Source organism: Cryptomeria japonica, chromosome 5, assembly GCF_030272615.1.
Source record: "Cryptomeria japonica chromosome 5, Sugi_1.0, whole genome shotgun sequence".
Lineage (NCBI taxonomy): Eukaryota > Viridiplantae > Streptophyta > Pinopsida > Cupressales > Cupressaceae > Cryptomeria > Cryptomeria japonica.
This window is the reverse complement of record NC_081409.1, coordinates 519,285,945-519,311,168: the sequence shown is the minus strand read 5'-3', so window position 1 is coordinate 519,311,168 and position 25,224 is coordinate 519,285,945. Positions and strand designations below refer to the sequence as shown.

At 39.0% G+C, this 25,224-nt stretch overlaps 1 protein-coding gene across 9 annotated transcripts in view; it reads right to left on the bottom strand.

The window, feature by feature from the left end:
• LOC131067769 (uncharacterized) overlaps positions 1-25,224 on the bottom strand; it is a 290,039-nt gene that overhangs the window by 229,235 nt on the left and 35,580 nt on the right. For all 9 annotated transcript variants that reach the window (XM_058002912.1, XM_058002916.1, XM_058002917.1 and 6 more), the window contains 3 exons: positions 22,460-22,749; positions 22,180-22,293; positions 1,457-1,716 (listed from right to left, as the gene is read on the bottom strand). In XM_058002912.1, the coding sequence (XP_057858895.1) occupies positions 1,457-1,716; positions 22,180-22,293; positions 22,460-22,749 (664 nt within the window). The remainder of the gene's footprint in view (positions 1-1,456; positions 1,717-22,179; positions 22,294-22,459; positions 22,750-25,224) is intronic.

Below are 25,224 nucleotides of genomic sequence, written 5' to 3'. Positions count from 1 at the left end.
TACTTTGCAGCCGTTTTTCTTCCCACGTAGAGCTATGTAAGAGCTTTGGGCGTTTGCCATAGCCTCCTTGATTACAGTATTCACTCTTCATCCAGGTTGGACTCATTGCTTATTGTAATCTTCCTGGAATTGTTTGGAATCACTATCTGAATAATTATTTGATTTAAATAATCAGAAATCTGCTAGGTAAGATTCTGATTTGGCTGTGTATGAACATTTATTTCCAGTACTCTTTTCATGTACTTGTTCTTCAATTATTACTTGCTGAAAAACTTTCAAAACATAAAAAGAATTCAACCTTCTACAACTTCTATCTATTTCTGGAGGATTATAGTAATAAACAGGAAATTCAATTAAAATAATTAAAAAGCTACAGCAGATCAGCGAAGGGGTCCATCAGGGATCTTTCAGAAGAATCAAGCATAATCATTTCTTGTTGTTGAGGGGCTACTCGTGTCAAGGTTGTTTGTACAGAAGGTTGTAAAACTAGAACTTATGAGTGTGTATTTGTGTCAAACACTTTTTAGAGACAAGAGAAGGCACTTTATGTAGAGAGGCCCATGGTTGCTCCTCTTGGTCCCTAGTCTCAATGCCCTTGGTGCAATTCCTTTCAACTTGTTTCAAAGGAGAGCCAAACATTTTTCACTTACCCTTGTCAACCACAAGCTTGGCTAGTGGCATGTCTTCTTTCTGCATGGTTGATGGTGCTGGACCTAGTCCATCATCATCCTCTTCTTTTTTCATCTAAACTCATTGCTTGCTCTGTGTATTGGGAACATCACCATTGGTGTGCACGCAGCAGAAATATATACTCCTATCAGTAGATATCTCCACTCATCCTATATATATCTTATGCATGATTATCTATGACAATTCATATGCATGCCTTTAAAGTCATGCATTCCTATCTATAGATAGTCACTAAATATGGTACAAATAAAAATCGCTACATTCTAGCACCAATGTCTGATTTGGTATGGGTACATCACCAGAAATACGCGAAGTTGGTATATAGATCATAACACTAGGCTATAGCATTTACTTGGAAAACACATAACTGTCTTTATATATCTGTCTTTACAAGTCATCAAGTAGTTGCATCTTGTTTCAGATATCAATTCCTACACCCTAGAAAAAAGGAAGAAATGTATTTAATAGTGAACATTAAATATCTTCAGCATAACAACCATCAATAACTCACCACTACAGTGTCATAACAAGTTTCAACAACTTTCATAAAGACCACTGGTATAAGGAACAAATGATATCATGTCAAATGTCTTAAACTTCATTTTCTTAGCCAATCATTTGGTCAACACTTGAAAGTTTGTCTGAGAAGCCTTCAAAAACAGTAAGATCTCTCAAGTACAATAAGAAAATGTTATTATGACTGAAATGCAAGCCATATGCTCAAATTCTTAATATAAGTGAACATATAAATTGACTAGAATCTTACCAGGAGTATTTTTGAAAACTGACACACTTCTAATAGTCCAAGGCAAAGTAATCTTGCCCATCTCTTAGCTTCAACATACCAAGCATCCACTTCCTCATCATTGCAAGGAACAATAAGGTTATGTTTCTGAGGATTCACAAAGCTATCTGCAAAGTTAAACAAATTTCTTGCAAGCCATTCTTTCTGACAAAAACGAGTTTGACTGGAATAGATAGTGTCCTGCCGATTGAACCAGTGCATAATTTTGGAATGCAAGACTCCTGCAAATGCATATATAATTGTATGGAATCACCATTAGAAGGAAACAAAATGCAAGTTGAAAAGTTAACCAGTCCATGACAAAAACATATGACCAATTCTTGACAGTGATAGGAAAAAAGAATTAGACAGAATATATCTTCAACTAACACAAAGTTGTTGCAAAAGAAAACTATTTCTGCAAACAGAATGTACCTGGTCTTTCAATAAAGATAAACCATATAACTGGTGGGCAATACTGTTAAAAGCCATTATCCTTGAATTACAAAACTAACCAAAGCTCAAAAAGTATCACTTATAGCTGACTTCATTATGGATTTCAAAGAGTAGAAGTTTAGAACACTAAATGAAAACAGCAATGAGCTAAACATAGCTATATCTAAAGTTTTGACATAATGACTATTAAAACCATAGAAATGTAATCACTAAAGAAATTTGGACAAACAAAAAATTATAGAAAACTAATTTTTTTTAAACATTTTTAATATTTATAAACAAAAATGTGCTAAATACCCAATTTCACCAACATTTGGGGCCATATCACATTTCTAAAATCTTGGGCGAGATCAGTTTCAAGTTAGAGAGTATAGATGGTCAAATTTGCTCTACCTACAAATCGTCAATAACTTGATCTTTATTTTCCAATCGCCTCATATTCCTGACAAATGAATGTATATAGATGTTTATTTTGGTTTCAATCCATTTTTGTCTTTTCCTAGTTTTGCCTTCTTGTTAGGAATTTTTTTCTTGTCCAAATTTCTTTTATTGCTTTCTTTTTCTTTTGTGTATGCTGTCTCTACAAAATAATCAAGAAATCGAGAAATAAACTATGTTCCACCAAGTTTCTAGGATGGGAACAGCAGGGGAAAGGGGGGCACATTTCTAAGACAAATTTTTTGGAGACCATTTTTAGGGATGGCAAGGGTTAAAAAAATAAAGAAATTTTAAAAATATGGGAAAATTTTAAAATTTTCATATGAAAACATTAATAAGTCGTTCATCATATACATTATATATCCTTAATACATAACATTTAGATTTACAACAAAATTCCCAAAGGCTAAAAGTTCCAACTACAAAAAGACAAAAACATAGCAAATATGACACTAACCCCAAGCTTGCAAATAACTTGTGCAATCAATGAGTCTATCTCCTTTGTCTCAAGATTGTAATGGTTGACACAAGAGAAAGAATTTCCTGAAATTGAATTGAGATGAAAAAGGAGGTTGTCTCAATAAGACTAAAATTTTGGGCATTATATGTTGCTAACCTCCAATTTTGTGACTCGAAAAACAATTAAAAACTGTTGTTTTCAATGATAGAAAACCATCGTCTTGAAACTGCAACACCCCTTTAGAAGTAACAATGGAGCACGAAATCCTAGGTATTGTTTAGCCTGATTTTATCTTAAAAACCCTGCTATTTTGCCAACTGAAATGGCTTAAAACTACTTGCAAAGTCAACCCTAAAAACATGTAACTATAATACATCAAAAAAGGAGCTTGAAAATTTGTTGTTTTATAGACCAAAATATCTGTGATGTCCCCATCCTTAAACTAGTAGCATAAAGACAATAAAGTACTATTGAGGTCAAGGAGTGGCAGTCCTTGAACACTTATAGCCAGTTATAAGTTAGTAGAAAGTAAAGATATATAGCAAGTTGATAGCTAGAAGTAAAATGTACACAACCATTAGAAATAAGATATTTGGAAAATCGTGAAGTCTTATGATTAAGACGAAATTTCCTAGTTATTTTAGGAGGAATAAGGATCAGTCCAAGATAATGATCACCAATCCAAGAAGGCTAGTGAGCAACATGTCGATCGCACCGAGTATGGAGAGCATCTTCATTGGTTAAAACCACAAAGATTACTACATTTAAGACATTATCAGTAATCAAATAGATCAATTGTCTAAGGCAGGCATATAAAAAGATAACACCAAAGCAAAGATCAATTCAGTATATTGGTGAAACCTTTGAATGCATCGGTTAATGATCAAGATCAGAAGAAGGCACTGATCGAATCAACAAAGACTTATTGTGGCTTCCAATCAAGAAGTAAGAATGACTATAAGTGACCAATATTAATCATCAATGTAGCAGCAATTTGGTTAGTATGGGACAAGCAGCTATTTATGCTAAAACAGCAACTTAAAGAGGTTACATTAAGGGTATCGATTAATGATAAAGAAATAATCAAAGGATGGGATTAACTAGTGACTAGTCATGATCTTGATGGTTAAGTAAGCAAGGAGTTGTTATGAAGATAGACTAATTAGATTATAAGTATTAATCAGAAATTGTGATAAACATGTGCGATTTAATAAAGGGACACGATCTACACCATAAACTAATCTTTGTTATGAAGAGAAACATGGGAAGAAGATGTGTCTTATCAATATGATGAGATGCAACTCCTCCGCCTTGCAAGGTATAAGAATGCATTCAAACACACTCAATCAGGCAGCATAGGTTTTGTGTTTTATCCTTTATTTCCAGTTTTGGAAGAGCTCGTGGCGAGCAGGCCGAAGGCCCAATGTCATGTGCATATTCCAGTCAGCAATACATCTGAAACAGCACCAATCACATTGCAAGTTAATATTGCCCAGATCTGAAACAGCAATCGACTTATTTGTTGCATGCTATCATCTCCAAATCAGACACAGCATCCGTATATATTGTTGCAAGCATATAACTTAACACCAGGAACAGCAACGTATCACAGCAAGGTGGTACCAATATTTACATCTGCACATTCTCATTGGAATATCTGAGATAGCAGTTTATATAGCTTTGTAGCTATCTTCATAAGGTGGATCATTGCATACACATCATCAAACATATCAGGAAAAGCAGAGATAATCCATTAATAGATAAAATAAGTGGCATTATACTTAGTGCACACATATATTGATCAAGATCATTTGCATACACCTAATTGTTAATTCAGAAATAGCAGTGAGATTGACTTCATATCAAGTGGAAATCATTGTGTATCAAGTCCTTCTTGTATTGATTATTATTATTTACTTTATTTAATAGTGAAATTGAGGAAAGAAGTCTCTTGCAATTGATTCTTATAAGTTAAAAGTTCCTACTTCATAAATAATAAAATAACAGGACATTACAATATCTCATTTAGGGCTGTGTGGTGTGGGGACCACAAAAGAACAATAAAATATTTTTTAATTCACTTTGGAACTTTTTCTATAAATTCAATGTAACTTACAAGGGGAAGACCCTAAGTAGCTGATTCCGGTTCCCATTCCGATTCAGCTTCGAGTTCGAGGAGCTGGTTCAGCTTTGAGTTCTGTTGTCAGGTAATTAAGCATTAAGGTAAATTGTGTTAGCATCGGCAGTTAACCCGTCGGTTGTCAACAGTTGGCACCAGGTAACTGACCAGACTCCTTTATATTGTATCTGTTTCCAGTCTTTGGACATGCTATTGTAATGGAACATATTGCAATCATTGTATGTACTGCCTTAGTATGAATCAATAGAACACTTGTGAGTTCCATATATTCTGTGTACTTCTGTCATTTATGCAATGTCTTAGCCTAACACCCTACGGGGAAAACATTTGGCGTCGTTGCCTAAGTAAAAACCTAGGAGCAACGGGAAAAGGACATACTACATGGCACACGGATAATAGGACAACCATTACCAAAAGGAACGAGTGACCCTGACAGAGAACCCGAAGAATTGTTCGAGGGGGAAAAGACACTAACGAAGGATTTCTCATCTGATGTTCTAAACTCAATCCCAAAAAATGCAGATTCATGGTGCCTCAAGGGAAGCTATTAGGACACAGTGTGTGTAAGGCTGGACTCAAGACTGACCCGGACAAGATTTGGGTGATAGCGGAAATGGAGGCACCATCAGATGTCACGGGAGTCAATCCTTCCTAGGACACATAGGGTATTACAAGCGGTTTATCAAAAATTTTGCTCAAGTATCCTGCCCTCTGGACAAGCTGACGAGGAGAGGTGAACAGTACGCATGGGGGACGGCTCAGGAACAAGCCTTCCAAAAACTGAAGTCACGGTTGGTAGGTGCGCCAATCCTGACATATCCGAATTGGGACAAAGAGTTCCATGTACACGTCAACGCATCAAATTTTGCCATAGGGGCCACACTGGCGCAGGTTGGCAATCATGGGCTAGATCACCCGGTATACTTCGCGAGCAGACTCCTGTCAAAGGCGGAAAAAAACTATAGTACGACAGAGAGGGAAGCCTTGGGGATGGTGTACTCCATCCAGAAGTTTAGACATTACTTACTGGCTACGCCGTTCACATTCTATGTGGACCACCAAGCGTTAATGTACCTGGTGAATAAGCCAATCATTCAGGGGCGAATCAGCCGATGGTTGCTACTGCTGCAGGAGTTTACATTCAACATTATTGTACAACCTGGGAAAAGCCATGTGATAGTCGACCAGCTATCTAGAATCAAGTCAAGGCAACCAGCGGAAGGAGTAAATGAAGACTTCCCAGATGCCCACTTATTCTGCATTGTTGTTCTTCCTACCTGGTACAGAAGCATCGGGGAATATCTGTCGACATCACAATTCCCTAGAGAGATGCCACCAGGGGAGCGAAGGAAGCTCGTACTAAGGAGTAAGACGTTTCAACTCATTAATGGCATTTTGTATAAAATGGGACTTGACCAGGTCCTACGGCGATGTGTCCTAGAGGAAGAAATTCAAGGTGTTTTACGGGAAGAACGTGAAGGCCCGGCAGGAGGGCACATGGGGCCCGACACCACGGCCAAGAAAGTTCTAATGGCAGGGCTATGGTGGCCGGCACTACACAATGTCACCCAGGAGTGGGTGACGAGCTGTGACACATGCCAACGGGCGGGGAGGCCGCTGAAGAGGGATTTTATGCCCCTCAACCCGTCCAATGCCCAAGAACTGTTTGAACGATGGGGTTGGATTTCATCGGACCTTTGAAGGCAAGTCGAGCCCGACAGTGCATATACATCGTGGTGGCCACATAATACTTGACCAAGTGGGTCGAGGCACGGGCTCTGCCAGACAATTCGGTCGTCAGTACGGCAAGGTTTATCTACGAGCAAATCATTACACGGTACGGGATTCCAATCCAATTGATGAGTGACCGAGGAGGACATTTTGTCAATCATATAATCTGGTTGTTCACGACGGAGTTCAAGATATTCCACTCCTTATCAAGCCCCTACTATCCTTGGGTGAATGGGCAAGCCAAGGCGACAAACAAAATAATTGTCTCTGTGATTTACAAGTCTTGCGGAGTGGAGAAGGAAGATTGGGAGGAAAGCTTACCATCGATACTATGGGCGTACCGGATGACGTATAAGGTCACCACAGGACAGACCCCCTTCCAGTTTGTAATGTTCCCACTTTGAAATAAAATTTAATAATAAATGATAATAATAAAATTTAAAATATTTAAAATTAAATTAAAATATAAAATAATATAATATAATTAAATATGATTGTATCAAACCCTACATGATCCATTTAAATATACTAAAATTGATAGATTTTCTTCAATAAGTTATTAACAAGTGCTTGTCTATTTTCCTCATTAGTTGATTAATTTCATTATTCATAGTTCTTAATATAGATATCAAACCCTGCTACTACTTCAGTTTTAAGGGAGAAGGGTTTACATATGTTACCAAAGCGCTTAGAGACCAACTACAATAGGTTCCCTCAAAGTTTACAGATCCAAGCCCTTACCTATCTTGGGTCTATACCCTTAAGGCTTATTGGTCGCTGATCCCCACCCTATCTTGGGACTTAACCTATTGCTTGGATTTAGACTGCCCCTCTTTGGAACATCTCAATCCCATCTTCTTAAATACGGAAAGTAATAACATGATTTAGACTATAAGTATATATATTTCTTATGTATTATGAATACATATATGAAATTAAGTATGACTATCATACATATTGCAGTCCATATTAGTATTACTATTAATTCTGCATAAGAACATTATTGGGCTTCATATATTAAGGATACTTATTAAACACATCCCCATGCATACGACCAAGAACAAGGAAGTTACTGCCTGTAACTTAATAACAGTTCTGATCTGATCTGATCCATGGTGCTCTTACTAGATGCTTTTGATTCCTTTCCTTTATATCTCTCAATGTGAGGGAGAGGTCACACCTCTTCATCATGTATGCCCTTTGGCAAGAGACACACCCTTTCACCATTCCCTTTGATAGAGTGCAACTCTTCATTATTTCTGCCCTTTGAAAGGGACACAACCTCTCATAATCAGATCTGCACTTATTATTTAAATTAGATCTGCACTTATTATTTAAATTAGATCTGCACTTCTCATTTCCAAATTATCCCCCCTCTCATATGAGGTTCTCTTCTCCCTTTTATATCTCAATGTTGAGGGAGTCACAACTTTTCCTTTCATGTCTTTTGACTTTTCATTAACTTAATTAATTTTTTATTAATCATATTTAATTATATTATATTATTTTATATTTTAATTTAATTTTAAATATTTTAATTTTATTATTATCATTTATTATTAAATTTTATTTCAAAGTGGGGACATTACACAGTTAATGTTCAGGCAGGAAGCGGTGGTGCCAGTGGAATTCATGGTGCCGAGTCTTCGGATCGCCATTGACAACAGACTAGGCGACATGGAGAGTCTCCGAGAGCGGTTGTATACCTTGAGCAAGCTGGAGGAAAAAAGAATGATGGCACAATGGGCCACAGAAGCAGCCCAGCAAAGAAGGAAGGTCTGGCACGACAAGCATCTTAGGCGAATGAAGTTTACTCTGGGGCAATTAGTGTTGAAATTCAATGGAAGGAACAAAATCAAACCCGAAAAATTTAAAGTACGATGGCTAGGCCCCTTCAAGGTACGAGAGGTCAATGCCAACGGGGCGATTAAGTTGTGGACGCTCGACGGGAAGGAGATGCCAAACGCCGTCAATGGGTCGAAATTAAAACAATACCACGAACAGAGACGGGCGACCGATCCCGAATCCTCCTCCCGAAGAAATAGTCATTAAAAAAATATTAAAAAGCGTACGGTCGTACGAGTCCGTACAACAGGTGATCGTACGGCCTGAAGAAAAAAAAAGGAAGAAAAAAAAAGGAAGAAAAAAAAGTGCACCGTACGGTGGCACTCGCCGTACAGTGGGGCCGCATGCCCACCGTGCAGTGAGGCAGATGCCCCCGCACGCCATATATACCTATGGCGCCCAGAAAGACTTAACTCCGGAACCTGCTACCAGCATCTACAGAGAATTGCAAAAAGGATTTTTGCTTACAGACCCCGCACACCCGTACGGCAGGAAAGAAATCGCGGAAGGAGAACCGAAGATCGTCCACGCACGCCACAGCTGTACACCGCACGCCACAGCTGTACACCGCATGCCACAACTGTACACCGTACGCTAACATTTGGAAGGAAGGGCGTGGCACGTGCAAGAAGGTTAAAAACTCTATAAAAGCAGATTAAGAGAATTAATCTGGAATCAATGGACACAAACAAGAATAAGGCTGATTGGAGAAAACGGTTGCAGCCGTTAGAAGACAAGTTACAGGGAGGGCGAAGAACTTCAAAATCAAGTGCAGACACAGGCAAGCGAGTTTTGCCATCTAGTGTGCGTATTGCAGGCAGACTCAGGATGAGCAGCACTCAGAAAAGAAGGAAGCATCGTCCAAAAACCCAATCGACAAAGGACAAGGAAGAGGTAACAGCGGACAATATTGTGTTTGAGGGTCTGAATGGAATAGACTGCAGGAATTGGTGGGCGAAGACACCTCACGACGACCCAATAAAGAAAAATCTTCCCCAGGCACAGGTACATTGGGCTATCCAAATGCCAGTTTTCTGCATAAAAGATTTTGAGGTGGTTTTGCGTGCCATGATTGGCAGCTATGATAGACACCACCACCAGCCTGTATTTGACTATCAGCACCAGCGGATAACTGTTTCTTTCACGGCAAGCAAGTTCAGCAGGGTGTGTGACATACCTGGGTTGAAAGGAAAAAAGATCGATACTTCGTAGAAAATCACTCTCGAAAACCGTGCCACCTTGCTACAGTTGATGTTGCGCAATAAACTCACACAGGCAGAAAAAGATAGCCTCAAAAGTGTCGGAAAGAGTAGGGGGGTCAAGAAAACATTTTTGGCGAAAGGAGTATGGCGATGCCTGTTGTCCGTAGTAAAGAGTTGCCTTACAGGTGCCAGCCGCGCGTCTGACATAGCTATCGCACAAATAGTGTTGATGAATGGGTTGCACAACGGAGTGGTGTATGATTGGGCATCACTGCTGGCAGATAGGATGGACGAGTTCATGACTCTCCAGTACAAGAAATTTTACATGCCACATCACGCCATTGGGTTATTTCTCGATGCAGTCCGCACACAGATCACCCCAGGCTCACAGCCATTGGAGCCACAAGGTCGTGTTGCACCGGACCAACCGCCTATATTCTACTGGTCGCACTTGGATGTCTTGGCACATGGCGCGGAGGCACGTCTGGGCACTAAAAGGAAGAAGCCCGCCATATCAAAAACGAAGTCCGACATGGAAGAGTCTAACACAAAGGAGGATGCTGATAGCGGCAGGGAGGAATCAGCCGAGACCTCCCAGGTGAGCGGAGGGAGTTTTCGATTGGCAGGTAGAGGGGGTGATCAGCTGCCTGAAGAGGAGGTAGTCGAATCCGCAGGCACGGAAGGGTCCGCACCAGCCATTCTAGCATCGCACTAGGCTCAAGTCCAATTTACACCAGCACACTTACCGAAGACTTGTCAGTTGGCGATGCCACGGTCATTTGGGACAGTCAGCATAGTCACCACGGTGCCAGTACCTAGCTTTGGGCAGCCTCAGGTGACAATAGCTATGACACCATCGAGGGTCGAGACCACAGCAGTAATCGACTCTTGGGTGGCCTCCGTTCAGCAGGATGGGTCGGGTATCTTGGCGAGTGCAAGGGCTTCCAAGGAGCAAGATGTGCCAGGTGTGCCAGGTTATATGCAGGAGGTAATGATGGAAGCAGGCGCTCTCCACGATGACCTCAATGCTTGATTGAGCCGTTACCAACTCACACCCGTGGCACCTGTAGGGGAGGCCACTCTATCTCCAGGCAGGGAGATGCATTCCCTGGATATCATTGACCTCGAGGAAGGGAGTTCTCCCAGTAGTAGGGCGCTTCGGAGGGCTGCTTCACCCCCGACGGAGGTAGAGTAACCAGTCCTTACAGAGAGGAGGGGGTGCCTATGGGAGTACAGCAGGGTGCGGGAGAGTTTGAGCAGTTCATTGCCGAGATGACTCTAGGAGCACAGCGGCTGGTGACATCTGCGAGACTCCAGGAGTATGCTGCCATGGTCAAGCGGATGGAGAGGTTGTTGACTTTTGCCCGCACAGGATGCAGAGAGGAGTTTGGGAGGTATTTTGAGTCTATCGGGTGGCCTGAGACGAAGAACCTGGGGATGCTGGAGGCTTGGCGCCTCACTGAGGGGGTTGGCGAGACCCGAATGCAGTCCTTGTTGAGAGAGGTGGAGCACGCCTTCTGCAAAGGCTATCTTGAGCTCTGGAGGACACAACACATGGCATCCACAACTGAGGCCTTGCACGTAGCAACAGTGACGGCTCAAGAGGAGCTAACTGCCAGGTTTCGGGAGGTTGAGGCTACCATGGCACAGACTCAGACAGTGATGGACATTCTAGTAGCAGATAAGTCTGCCTTGGTTATGCAGCTGGAAGAGGAAAGGGCATCCAGAGCGCAATTAGAGACTCGATTGGTCAGTGCACTGGAGAGCGTGGACAAGAAGGATAAGGAGGTGTTGGAGGCAGCCTATATGGTTAAGGCTGCAATGGAGAGGCAAATGGTGGCAGAATAGGATCTGAAGAGGAGGACAGAGCAAGTGTACGAGCTGCATGGGCGATTGGCGTCCACCACTACACCACCACCAGCGCCTTCTTCTTCAGGGACGCCCTCTTGCCCTCCCCGGTGATTTGTTGTTTTGGGTTTCAGTTTTGCTTGTACATCATTCCCATTTTGGTTGTCTGTCGTCCGGAGACGACATTTCTTTTTGGGGGGGATGATGTTGTCAGGTAATTAAGCATTAAGGTAAATTGTGTTAGCATCGGCAGTTAACCCGTCGGTTGTCGACAGTTGGCACCGGGTAATTGACCAGACTCCTTTATATTGTATCTATTTCCAGTCTTTGGACATGCTATTGTAATGGAACATATTGCAATCATTGTATGTACAGCCTTAGCATAAATCAATAGAACACTTGTGAGTTCCATATATTATGTGTACTTCTGTCATTTATGTAATGTCTTAACCTGACACCCTACGGGGAAAACAAGTTCAAGGAGCCAATTCGCTAGTTCAACTAAATTTTCTGGGTTTTGTGTTCGTTAGTACAACAATCATGCAAAGAAAAAAAAGCCGAACCAGCAAACCGGATCCAAAAAATCCGAACCGAAATCGGCAACTTAGAGCCTCCCATTGCAAATTAGAATATCACATAGCAGCATATAAAAAACAAAACCACCAAAACTTGAATGTCATTTAAATTTTAAAACATGCATGATAAATATTCTTCGTTCAAACTTCAAGTTCAATATCAAAATAATAACATCAAGTTCAAGTTTTAAAAATTTGAAATTTTAAGTTTTAAATATCAAATGGATTATCTAAATCATTATAATCATCGTCATCATCATCATCATCATCATCATCTTATCTAAATCATTATCATCATCATCATCATTGACATTAGATGATGTAGGAACATTAGATGAACCACAAGCAATGTTGGTGCCACTTGCACTAATAGTGTGCTCCCTTTTTGAGTCGTCAAATGCAATATGTTGAGAAGTGGAAGCATCCAAGTCAGTATGCTCCGTCTCTATATCCCACATCTTCGTCTCCCCTTGCTTGTAGTCATGTTGTTTGTGTGAAAGTTAACGCAAGTTGGAATGCACATGCACTAAGTTCTACAATCTTCTTGAGTGCAATTTATTGCGCTTCACTAAATGGATGAAAGAATAGGTGCTCCAATTCCTTTTTGATGCAAATGAACTAGCAACCTACGAAGACAAAAAAACATTTAAAGTTATATTGTAATGTCCCCTTTCTAGCACACATTGTATGATGTTGTCGTTAGCCTATTTTTCCATGGTCCCGTAGGCTACCCATGACATTTACGGGATCTTGGGGATATTTGGCTTAGATAGTTTCAGTTGCAGACTATTCTGAGGTGTTTTGATTTTTTTTTGGCATACTTACCATTTATAGTAAGTCAGTTGGTCCAGGTCTGAATCATCAGTGAATTCATGAATATTATCCTTTCAATGGTAATTGTTGATATCGACCAGAATTTTTAATAATCGCTTGTGGTTATTAATTTATTTATCAATAAAGTTAAAATTAAATATTTAACTTTATTGATATGGGGACTTAAGTAAAAAGGGAAGTTATTTAAATATTAAAAGTTGCCCTTCATTAAAAGGTACTTGGAGACTTAAATATTAAAATGGGAAGTATTTTATTTATCCCACATTGGCTGGAAAGTGTGTGAGCTCTCCCAGGAAGTTATAAAAGACTCGTAAGAGTTCTTTTTCAGTATGCTTGGTTGAATTGATAATTTGTGAATTAATTGTAGAGTTCATCTTAAAGGGTTTGTGAGGACAAAATCCCTCTTGAATGACATTCTTCTCACTGTTGCAAGATACAGTCAAAAGAATAGTGGTGTTTCTACTTCAGGAAACACATTCAGCTTGAATTGAAAAGGTGTTTTCAAGCTACGAGATTGTATTTCCAGGTTGAGCTTATTGTATGCTTGCATATCCTATCAAGATTGAGGAAGGAAGTCAGGAGAGTTAAGAGATTTGTTGTTGAATGTTTTACTTGGTCGCACCTTTATTACTGGAGCTATACCACATTCCTAGGCCATAGCATATTCTTGTCAGGTTGTACTTTCTCATGCTGTGACCGTACCATATTCTTGTTGGGTTGTACTTTCTCATGCTGTGACCATACCATATTCTTGTTGGGTTGTACTTTCTCATGCTGTGACCGTAGTATTTCTGCTGGGGCCATACAAACTGTTGTAGTCATTCCTAGAGCTTATTTCACAACATTGGCTGGGGATGATAAGGTTTGAAGAGGAGGCGGCTGGGTTTGAAGTTCAAACTGTAGATTGAAGGTGGCACCATTGTTTTTCCATACAGCCATACCAGTTCTAGGACAAATGAAAGCTGTGCCTAGGGTTTAGGAAGAGTTAATGCTGAAATATGGACTAAACTCTACATTTCCAGCATAATCACTTGTATTGGTATGTTATATTGTTTTTAACCTCTCTTATTCAGAAGAAAATGGTGTTATGATAGAGTGATCTGTACTTTTGACTCAGTTCTTAATTTCTGGAAAATATTTGATGAGTCGTGTTTGCATTTCATGCTATATAAATGTTGCTATTCATTTCTATATTGGCAAACCTATTATGATAAGCCAAATCAGAAAATAGTGCATTTAAATCAACACAGCTTCCAAGAATCAGTCCAAACTCAGAAAAATCAGACTACAAGGTGAATGCATGCCAAGTATTTGACAAAATGCCAAACAACTCAAACTGAAAAAAAGTCAGGCCAGATTTAGCAAGGGCATTACATATATATTTATTAAATAGAATTTTCAATTTTAAAAAAAAAAAAAATTTAAATACTGAAAAATAAATACTCATTAATTGTTAAGCTTACTTGTGATAGAATTTTGATTGCGAGGGGCTGCAACTGCTGGAAGAATTGGCCATAGAGGTACCACCAACTATGAGCATCCTTCCTAAAACTATCATGAAGAGCCTCAACATTTTGACCATTTGAGTGCTCAAAATCTACGAACTCATTCATAATTGCATCTCACAATTCATCTTTAAGAAAGAATTTGAAGAATGTAAGGTCCCATCCTCCTTCACCAGCACTACTGAAGGAGCAAAGGGACTAGAACTCGGTCTAATGAATCCCATGTCCAAAAGTTCTCTGATGGTCTTCTCAATCTCGTCTCTATAGGCCTTAGGATGGCGGTATGGAGTGGTCATAACCGGCTTTGCTCCCTCTTCTATCTCTAGCACATGCTCAAAGCCTCGATCAGGCAGTACACCAGGTGGTATATCACCAAACACCACCCCATGCTTATCTAAAATCTGCTGAATATCTATATGAAAAGTTTTTCCATCTTGAGATGAAGGTGCCTTCGATGAGATAAAGCATTGTGTAGCCCAAAAGATTTCTCGGTGCCTGATAATAGTCTCCATCCTGCGAGAAGAAGCCTCCTTGGGACCTCCATCTGACAATGCCCTCAATATTCTCTTCTTACCATCAGCTAGAAACTCCAACTGCATCCTATGGTGATCTATGACATATCTGCCAATCCCCTGTAACCACTGCATACCAATAACTACATCATAATCCTCTAATGGCAAAACATAAAAATCATCTGTCAATGTGTAGTCTCCCATCTGAATACTGAGTTGAGGAATCCTCCCGGTACATCCCAACACTGCACCATCTGCAACCTTCACTCCAAATCCTAAAAATTCCTCTGTCTGCAACCCACGTTTCTCTACCAAGTGTTGATCAATAAAGTTATGGGTTGCTCCAGTATCCACTAAACACACTACCCGCTGCCCCTGAATAGTCCCCTTCAGTCTGAAAGCATGGAACTTAGGATAGCTCGACAGAGTGGCCATAGTGACATTGGTCGTAGCCTGTGCATCAGTAGAATTAAGCTCTATCTGTGGTGGCTCATTATGTACCTCCTCATTATCAATGTCCTATATATGTTCATCCTCCACATCTGAGCTCACCTCAATGAGATGGGCTTTGCCTTTGCCAAGGCACCTGTGACCAAGTTCCCAAGGTTCCTTACAAGTAAAACACAGCTTCTTCCTTCTCAATTCATTTCTATATTCTTGATCAATCTTAGGAGAAGATGGGTTCCCCTTCTGCGGACTAAAAGACTATTGGAAGGGTTTGGAGTTCCTAGGAAAGTTTTTGTTTTGTTGAAATGTGGAGGGTGGAGGTGAGGTATCCTGATCCAATGTAAGTTGTATGGCCTCCTATAAGGTCTTAGGCTTTAAAGCCTTAACCAATCCTCTGAGCCTCTCATGAAGGCCCTCAATAAAAAGCATCCCCACCCATCTATCGAGCATCTTTGGAACCATCACTGCTATGCGCTGGAACTCATTAATGTAAGCCTCTACATGTCTAGTCTGCCTCAGTAGAGCTAAGTCCCTGTAATATAGTTCCACATCCTTCCTGACAAACCTGGCAATCAGTCTCTCTATGAACTCAAGGTATGAGTGAATGAGAGCATGGTTCTGAGTGACTAATCCATGGTGCCACCAATCATATGCAACTCCCTCTAAGTGTAGGACAGCAAATTGAATGGCTTCATCTTCAGCCATAGGTTTCAAGGATAAGTATATGTCCAACTTATGGACCCATGCTCGTGCACTAATGGAGCCACTACCATCAAATGTGGATAAAGTAAGCTTGTTTGTAGCTTTCTTCAAATCGTTATTCCACAGCTGTCTAGGCCCTCTGTCATTCTGTCCCCTCATAGAATCTTTGTGTTCCGTACAATATTGATGCAAAGGGAACACTTCTCTAACGTGTGCTGGAAGTTGAGCCCAGCCATCACTAGCGGCCATAACTATACCCTGAAAAGTCACTCCATTTTGCGGATCAGCCAATGGTGGTTCATCTCTAGGAGTGAACCGAGGAAGCATAGGTCTATCGGTTGTCCTAGTATGTGTCATGTCTCTCCGTGGTGAAATAGATGCACTTCCCAGGGAAGATGGAGTCCTACTGCTGCCACGACTCCCTACAGCTGCAATTGATTTGCTATGATTTTTGCGCCTACCCCTGTGATTTCCCAAATCCATCATATCCAGGGTGTCCTGTAACCTGTTAATAGCCTAGACAATTATTGGCTATGCATCAGCCAAGCTTCTCATAATCTCATCAAGATCTAGAAGCTCCCGTCTTCCCTCATCCCTGTTATTCTCTTGATCAGCCATATTATTCTCTGCTGGTTGTTCAGTAACAAAGTTCAAATCCACCCATTGTCTTCTGCGTGTGTAAAACCTACAAGTGCCAAATCTGCCCCGATGCATAGAATCACTCTGATGACCCTCAGGCTGGCAGGATCATCACTCTGATACCACTGAAAGATGCCAATTGGGATATTGGCACAATCTGATTTGGTTTGTCTCAGTTGAATCTTTGACCAACGATGAATTTTTGGTTTTGATGAGGGTTTTTTGAATGATAGTTTGAATAATGCAATTTGGAATTCTAGTTAAGAACAAATTACTTCTACTGAAACTAAATTTCAGAATGTCTGATTTATTAACAGCAACTAATAAAAGCAATGAATAATTTAATTTCAATACTAACATGCCCAAATTGGCCTACCAGGAGTCCAACGCCTTGCCTGGAGGGCTTCTTTATTGACTTTATTGAATGAAGATGCTGCTACAAGAGCTTCCAAGGCGTTCCAACAGCTCCAACAAGTCTTATTCTCCTAAATAATAATTATCAAAAACAATTGAATGAATAACTGACAATTCTGAAACCTTGCCAGGAGAGATCCCCAATTTTGACCCTGTTTGTCCCTCTATTTCACTGATGTAGCTCCAGTATGGTGTAATTCCTCCAAACGCACCCTTGGCTTCCTCTTATAGGCTGCTGACAATGAATTCTGAGCAATAAACCTGAGCTGAAACCCTTCTTTGGCTTCCACAGGTAAAATGGAATGTTACAGCCAAGTCTAGGGAGTACGGCTGGCCAAAGAATGCACAAATTTCATCAAATTTGGTCTCCTTTCCACTCAAATCTGATAATCAAATTCCTATGATGCTGTTGTCACCCTTCAACTGCCTGATTCAAAGCCTTGAAGACCAAATACAATCTTCTATGCAAAATCGGTTGATGATTGATGAAGGGTTTTCGTCCTATCATCAAAAGGTTGGAGGATTTCATCCCCAATCTTGCTCCAACTCTCTGCAAAAATCATTGCAGACCTGAAAAGTGTTTTCCTTCAAAATTAACATACACAAAATTATGCCCAAAATGAGCGTACAAAGCCTTCTTAACTCTCCAAGCCCAAATCAAACTTCTTGGAGGCATCTTTTGAAGATTCCTTGGAATCTTCCTCTTCCATAAAGTGGTGCCAACTTGAGGGGGGTCTTCATCATGAAATTATAACCACTCTTTAAGTTACTAACTCTCATAGGGAAAAGTGCAATGTAACTTTTAATATAAAGTTACTTATTCTTAAAAGAAGTAACTTATAAAGTCACTTTTATTAACTCTTTCTAAATTTAGAAAAAGTAACTTTATAACATAATATTATAAAGTTTAATTATAAATGGCTCACCAGAGCAAAATTTGTCTAAGTATTGGTCCCCTTTGGCTAACCCATCATCTCCCAACACTGAACTTCACCTATGGAGATGGGTGACAGGTGAATTTATGCATCTAGTTAGCAACTAGAGAAGTGGGGAAATTACACCCTTACAATCCATGGATCTCAAAACATTGCCCCTTTAGGAGACATCGCTATGACATTGATCAAGGGATGATTTTTTGTATCTTTCCACCCATCTGAAACAATGCACACCTATCTCAATCCATGAATCCCCTATGGGCTTCAATGTATCTTCAACTCCCTTAACCTCTCTTTCCAACAAGATGCCATGCACCTTCTCATAACCTGAGCCCTTGTACCCTTTTGGAGCATCCTTAGCTTTTTTCAACATCTCTTTCCAATATCGAGAGCAAACAACATTGAAAGACAACCCAATTGCATAAATACATCTTGCTACAAGTTGATCGGCAATTTCTTGACTCTCATTTTACAGTGCACTTTCCAAAGTTCCCTTTGATCTTTTGTGTATAGTGGGTTGTTCACTTTCAACATCAGTTGTGGTAAAAAATGGGTGGATTTCTACCACATTATTAGGATTAGATGGGTGTTGCATTCCCTTTGATTTTTTTGGAACAGACTGATTTAATCTACGTGCTTCTCGTTCATCTGCTTCTTCTTGCTCCATGATATATCCTAACATTGTCTCTTGTGGTATAGGTACAACATCTTTTCCAAGGCAATGTTTGACGCCTCTTTTAGGTGTTCCACACAAATGGTTTTTCACCTAATTATATGAACTAGAATGTTGTACATCACATCCCTTGCACTTCCAAATGTATCCCCCACCTCCTCGAACTGGTCATATCATATCAACATATTTCCACAGAAGAGAATTTAGATCTATTTTGAATTTTGGTTGTTGACTTGTGGAGCTAGAACTAGTTGCCATTCTAATTCCTATGGCAACAATTTTTGTGAACACATTCGAAACAAAAATAAAAGAATGGAAAAAAAATAGATAAACAAAATAAATAATTTGTTTCATGTTTGTAAAACAAAGATGGAGGCAAAAAATTGAAAATAATCTTACCTCTTACAGCCAATGTATGGTTTCAAATGCGTAGGAATGAGGGTGTAGTCCTTGATGAAGCTTCAATGTTCTATCTTCAACTCCCTAAGTCAATGCAACAAGCAAAAATAAATGCTCAGCCTGTAGGAATGAAACTTATTGTTTGCAAAAGAAATGAGCAAATATGAAGTTGATTTGGTGTTTTAAGTGTTCTGGAGGTCACTTTTATGGTTAGGGAAGGCAAAAAGTCAAATTAGACCCTAAAAATTATTTTTAAAATGCAATATTTTTGGTTTTTGACACAACTGGGCATCCAAGTTCATCCTAGGTTCACCCGGGACGAACTGGCCCCAGTTTTAGAGTACCCTGGCCGCACCCACAAGCAAACCGGACAGGAATTTGAACCGGGTGCAAACCTAGCTACTTAGGGAAGGCCAGCAATCCCTGTGTTTCCAAGACATTAGGACCAAAAAAATTGATCAGGGATGGCAGTGGGATGTTTCAAAGCAAATGTAATAATATAGCTGCCATTTTTATTATTTTATAATCATTGTGAGAAGACCAGAAATAATTGAGTAAGGTGGACTCAAATTTGTCATTATTCCAAAGCAAATGTAATAATGTAAAACATGGGCTCTTAACTGATTGATCATAATTACTAACATCTTGAATTTCAATTAGGACTCTTTAACTAATAAGATACATAACTACAAGGTTTTTATTGTTTCAAAGGAATTTCACTAAAGTACCACTGCCTTTTTGCAAGTGCATTTAAGCTGAGAGTTTGGTAAAGATGACAAATTGTTAATGAATGCAGGTGTTGTTTTAGAAATTTGAGTTTCAAGCAGATGTGGCACCTAAAGGCAACCCTCGTTTGATGTAAATACACAAGAGTTCAAGGAAAACGTTTTTGCTGGATTTATCAAAGTCTAAAAGTTACAGTAACCTAACTCAATTAGAAACACCAAAGGAGCAGAGACTTCACCCAAACCAAGGGAGGTAGAGCAAGAAGAACGAACCACACAAGTCAAGGAAACTTTCCTTCATCGAGCAGATGCAAAACTAGAAGAATTCCCCTCTTTTGAGCATGTTAAAGATATTTGTCAATGTAGTATAGCTCAAAGAGGGATTTGCATGCCTAATCTTGGGAGGGTGTCTTATATATTTCTAGGATTTGAATACATATAGATAAACCTATCAAAGTCCAGTTCAAGTATGATTATGAGAATGTTCAAAAGTGCTTAGCAATTAATGATATCTATGATCTTTTAAGACATTGGGGTCAAGAACTAAAGTCTTGAAATAGATGGTCAAATATAAAAGCATATATAGTCATGTTGTTTAATCAACACATCAAAGAGGCCATGGTTTTGTTGAAAAGAGTATATGGGGTGTCAAACACAAAACATGTTAATTTCATCTAGGCCCCTTTGTTGGCCATTACTCTAGGAAAGGAAAATGTTCATACTTGAGGAGAAATTATCTCATTTACCCTAGAAAAACAAACAATATGGATATCATGAGGGAAAGAACCTTTTTATATGTGCACATATCCAATTGATTTCATTTGTTATTCAATAGATTGAATACTACCACTATTCTCGCCAAAACCCCATAAGACAATAACCCATGCATGTGTTCTTTGACAAGCTCTACAAACACAAGCACTAGGAATTCTACATGGAAATTTAAAATCACTTTAACCCTATTGTTTACAATTATAGGCATATCAATTACTCTAAGATTTCTAGACTCTAACCCAAAATGATGACTACAATCAGGTAGTTGGTAATCGATTCTTCAACCCAAATGGAACACTAACTGAAGTTGATAGAGCATTTATGGAACCTCATAGATTGCCCTAACATATACTACACAATTTAACGATTTAAGAAGTTCATCACTAGTTTGTAAAAGATGTAGTTGTGCGTTGAAAGAAAAGGTTATTGGAATATTTCCAAAGCTCCATTTAGTCTTAAAAGAACATTCATTCTTTACTTCTATTTTGTTCAATACAAGGGTTTTGAGATAGAAGCATATAATTTTGAGAGATCAAAGTTTAGATATAGGATCCCAAGCACAAAATACAAGCAAACTTACATCTCAAAGACAAAAGACAGATATGAGTTCAATCCACTAACCTTGGCCAAAGGGCAGTTTTGATGTGTTTTTGAAATTAGATAATCGTTTTAAGGATGGGCGCTGCATATGGAGAAACAGAGAAGGGTAGATTTCCACTCTAAATCTATCTGCCAATAGACGGCTTAAAAGTTGCTTTGGCCAAACCTTTAAATCATGAGTTATTACTAAATGATTGTATTTCTTACTCTCTGCCATATCACGATAGTAGAAAATAGCATTTTCTTTTTATGTGAAATGTGAGTTAGATATATCATGTTGCTCCAGATTCTATCCCACCCGCTGGCTCCCAATTGCTAGGTACCTCATGCAGGGTCGGAAGTTCTTCTGTCAAAAAACACTGGGGAAGCTTATGCTTCATGGTTGGGTGGTTAAACACCCCGACTATGTTCCCGTCTCGTGGTTAGAAGAAGGCGAAGGGGTTCAGTGTTGACAAACGGCTACAATATCACATACAGTGTTGATATCTTCCTTTGGATATGAAATAAACAATTTCTATTATATTCAATAAATATGATTTTAAGTTTTCTGTCATTATATTTTTGGTTCTCATGGAATCATTAAAGGAAGTTATTATTTTATCTATGCCTGTCTTTACACTCGTGCACTAGCTCTTCAAAGTAAAGATCATAAAACAAGCAAGTTTCACCTTGACTATTGCCCTATAAAGGATCCATCAATTGTAGTTAGAGTCTAGACAGAAATGGCCATAGTTAGCAGTCATTGGCAGTCATTCATGAGTGAAAAATAAGTGCAAAACATAATATTAACATGGCATAATCCATGTAAACCCAGAAATAAATTGACTTGCCATATAAAATTCTCTACTTACCATTTCTTACAATTAACTCCCTAGGGAATGATGTTAAAAAATATAAAAGCTTGCTGAAAGACACTTCATAAACCTCCACTAATGCCAAGGCAGCTACCATAATATGCTCACAAACTGCATCAACCATGAAATAGTTAGATAGAATTCTATGCGATCCATGGAAATCTAAAATATCTGAAAGGACCCGATTTGTTCGTTGGAAGAAAAAGATATATAAAATTGGCACCAATAAGTTAAATGACATAAGAATATATTTATTCTGTTCGATCAGAGCACAGACCTTGAGATCGATATTGTGCATTGAAGTGTTGTTTACTGCTCTCAACAAGCAATCTAAAGACCTCTATTAAGTCTACAGTACTTTCTTGTAGAGCATCAATGTCATGACTGGAAAAGCATTCAGTGGTATCAGATAACAGCATGAATTTCTCCAATATTCCCTCATCCTCAATTGAGTCACTTCCAAATGAAGCCTCCTTAATGCAAAGCACCAAAGTCATAAGCCCTGCTCGCCCAAGGGATTCATATTTCACAACACAGGCCATACGCTGGACAAACTTTTTCCGATCCCTGAAGTTGGAAGAGATGGAAAATTATCTATCATAAATTTAAATTAAGGAGTATTTACAATAACCAACTTTAAAACAACTGAAAATAAATCTAGCTAGAATACCTATGTTAAAGCAAACTAACTAATCTAGAGGTGCAACAACTATATAAATATAGCACAGATTATCATTCAAATCAGTGTTCCCGTAAGAAGAATCAGTCAGAAGCTTTGCAATGCTTGTTATGGAGAGTAATCTGCCTCTACATAAACCTAATTGAGATTTAATTTTTATCATCGATGAAATAAGCTGAGGATATTTCATAAAGGACACGAAAGGTCATCAAGGCAATGAGTAGTAAACAATAGTACAGACTATAAGACTTCCATTGCAGAAAAGATGAGAACATACTAAACTAAATTCAAATGCGGGTTCCTTGCATTTCAACATCAAACTTTAACTCACACCATTTTATGGTCATTTTTAGTGGAATCAATGGACAAAGAGATGACAGCATATATATCCAAAATTGCAGCATATGAGTCAAAACATAACATAACCAACAAGGATAGAGAATTTTTTAACAGCAAGCAATTCCTTTTGGCACAATCTTATACAGTAGCTATGCTAAAAACATAAGTCGAGATGAATTATTTACAAACTCTGAAAGAATAACTACAGAGAGGACAAAAAAGGAAGAACATCTTGGGAACATCATTATTTGATTTATAGATATACTGTCAAGTTCAGTGGTTCAAGATAGGGCATATGCCATCCTAGAAAACCTGAGAAGACTGCTAGATAATGTGATTAGAATTGACTACAGAAGAGCAATTAATACAAGCTCCTGTGCTATGAATTTATCCTCTCAATGCTTTTTTACAGAATTATTCAATACCAGTGCTTTACACAGCATTGGAAGTCATGGACTCCATGAATACAAAACCTGACTAATTGAGCAGCACGAAAATCCAAGCTCAATCCCAAGGCCATTCCCGAAATAATAAATAACCAAACAGATAGAGTATTATAGGCAATGTAGACACTATGTTTTATATCAGCTTCAATTAAATACAAATATTTTTCCAAACCATTCAAACAAAATGCTATCCTATCCAAGCACAGTAGATGTAATTAATGTTGAAATTTTGCAATACATCAACCAAAACAAAAAAGACAATATATGAGCATCATCACACCTCCCATGGGATAACCATCCACATGGTTAGTTCCCCTTCACATTCATCTTTGATTCCTTCTCTGTAATCAAGCACACTAATCAGTAACTCCACGCGCTCCATTACCCAGAACAGGCATCAATCTAAAGCAGAATAAAGCTTGATATTCTCTTCAGCCCTCACTCTAATATATTTCAAGATTTTAGATGGCGTAAGGGACTATAGAAGATTTTTCTTCTTCTTTACTGTTGAGTTTGAGTATGTTTACATGGTGAAAGATCCCTGATAGATCTTTGCTGTTAACCTGCTGTAATTTTTTTATTTTTAATTTTGTTTTCCTGTTTATTTAAGTTTTTCTTACAGAACTAGACAGAAGTGCAGAAAGGGTTGTTTGTTTTTGTGTTTTTGATTGTTTAATAGCATAGGAAGGAATAGATAACAGCAAATATGAAGCAATACTGAAATAAATGAGGTATACAGCAAAAGTCAGAATTATTGCAAATCGTACCAGGCAGATTTGTCTGAATTACAAAGCCAAACAATGAATCCAATGTATTTCCCAAGCTCTCATACAAATTCAAAGTCAAACTGGAAGATGAAGAATGTTCTCCAACCCCACATACACTGGAAGTGAATACAAGCAATACCCTATACACCACGTGGTGTATTTGCTGCAAATGGCATTCCTCCAGCTGCAATGAACCACGTCTCCACTGGAAAGATGGTAGGCCACGCTGAAACCCTACTGAGAATTGATGCCTCTGTCCTTAATCACCACACACAATGCCTTATAAGTCCGGTGCCAAAGATTGCTGAGGGCTACGTCCCAGCCAATCCTAATCCTGGGGTTTGCGTCCCAGTCTAGAAATCGCTCTCCAGAGCAAATTCATACAAGTTGTCAAATATGCAAAAGATGATGATAGAATGAAGCTCCTATCCCCTTATAACCCCTCTCAATTGCAAATCGAACCCTAATTGTCTCCAAGTGGCATGGTCTAGTGGAAATGTTATAATTTCTTATTTTAAAGTGGTCATGTTACTAGAAAATGACCTTTTTCCTCATAGACAGAAATCCGCTCACTGAATTGCCCTGAGACCAAAGAGAAAGATTTAAAGAATTTCAAGATCTTTCCAACGAGCTATCACACAATAGGGTGCGCATCCAAATGAGGCCAAAAATCCCCTTATTACTCCAAAATGGCTAACAACTTAGCCTTATTTAATTATTAAACGCTAACTTAGGAAATATTAAAAATATAACCCAAATAGCCATAAAATGCCCAACTGACATTACAAACCCTAAAATCATCCTGTCACCT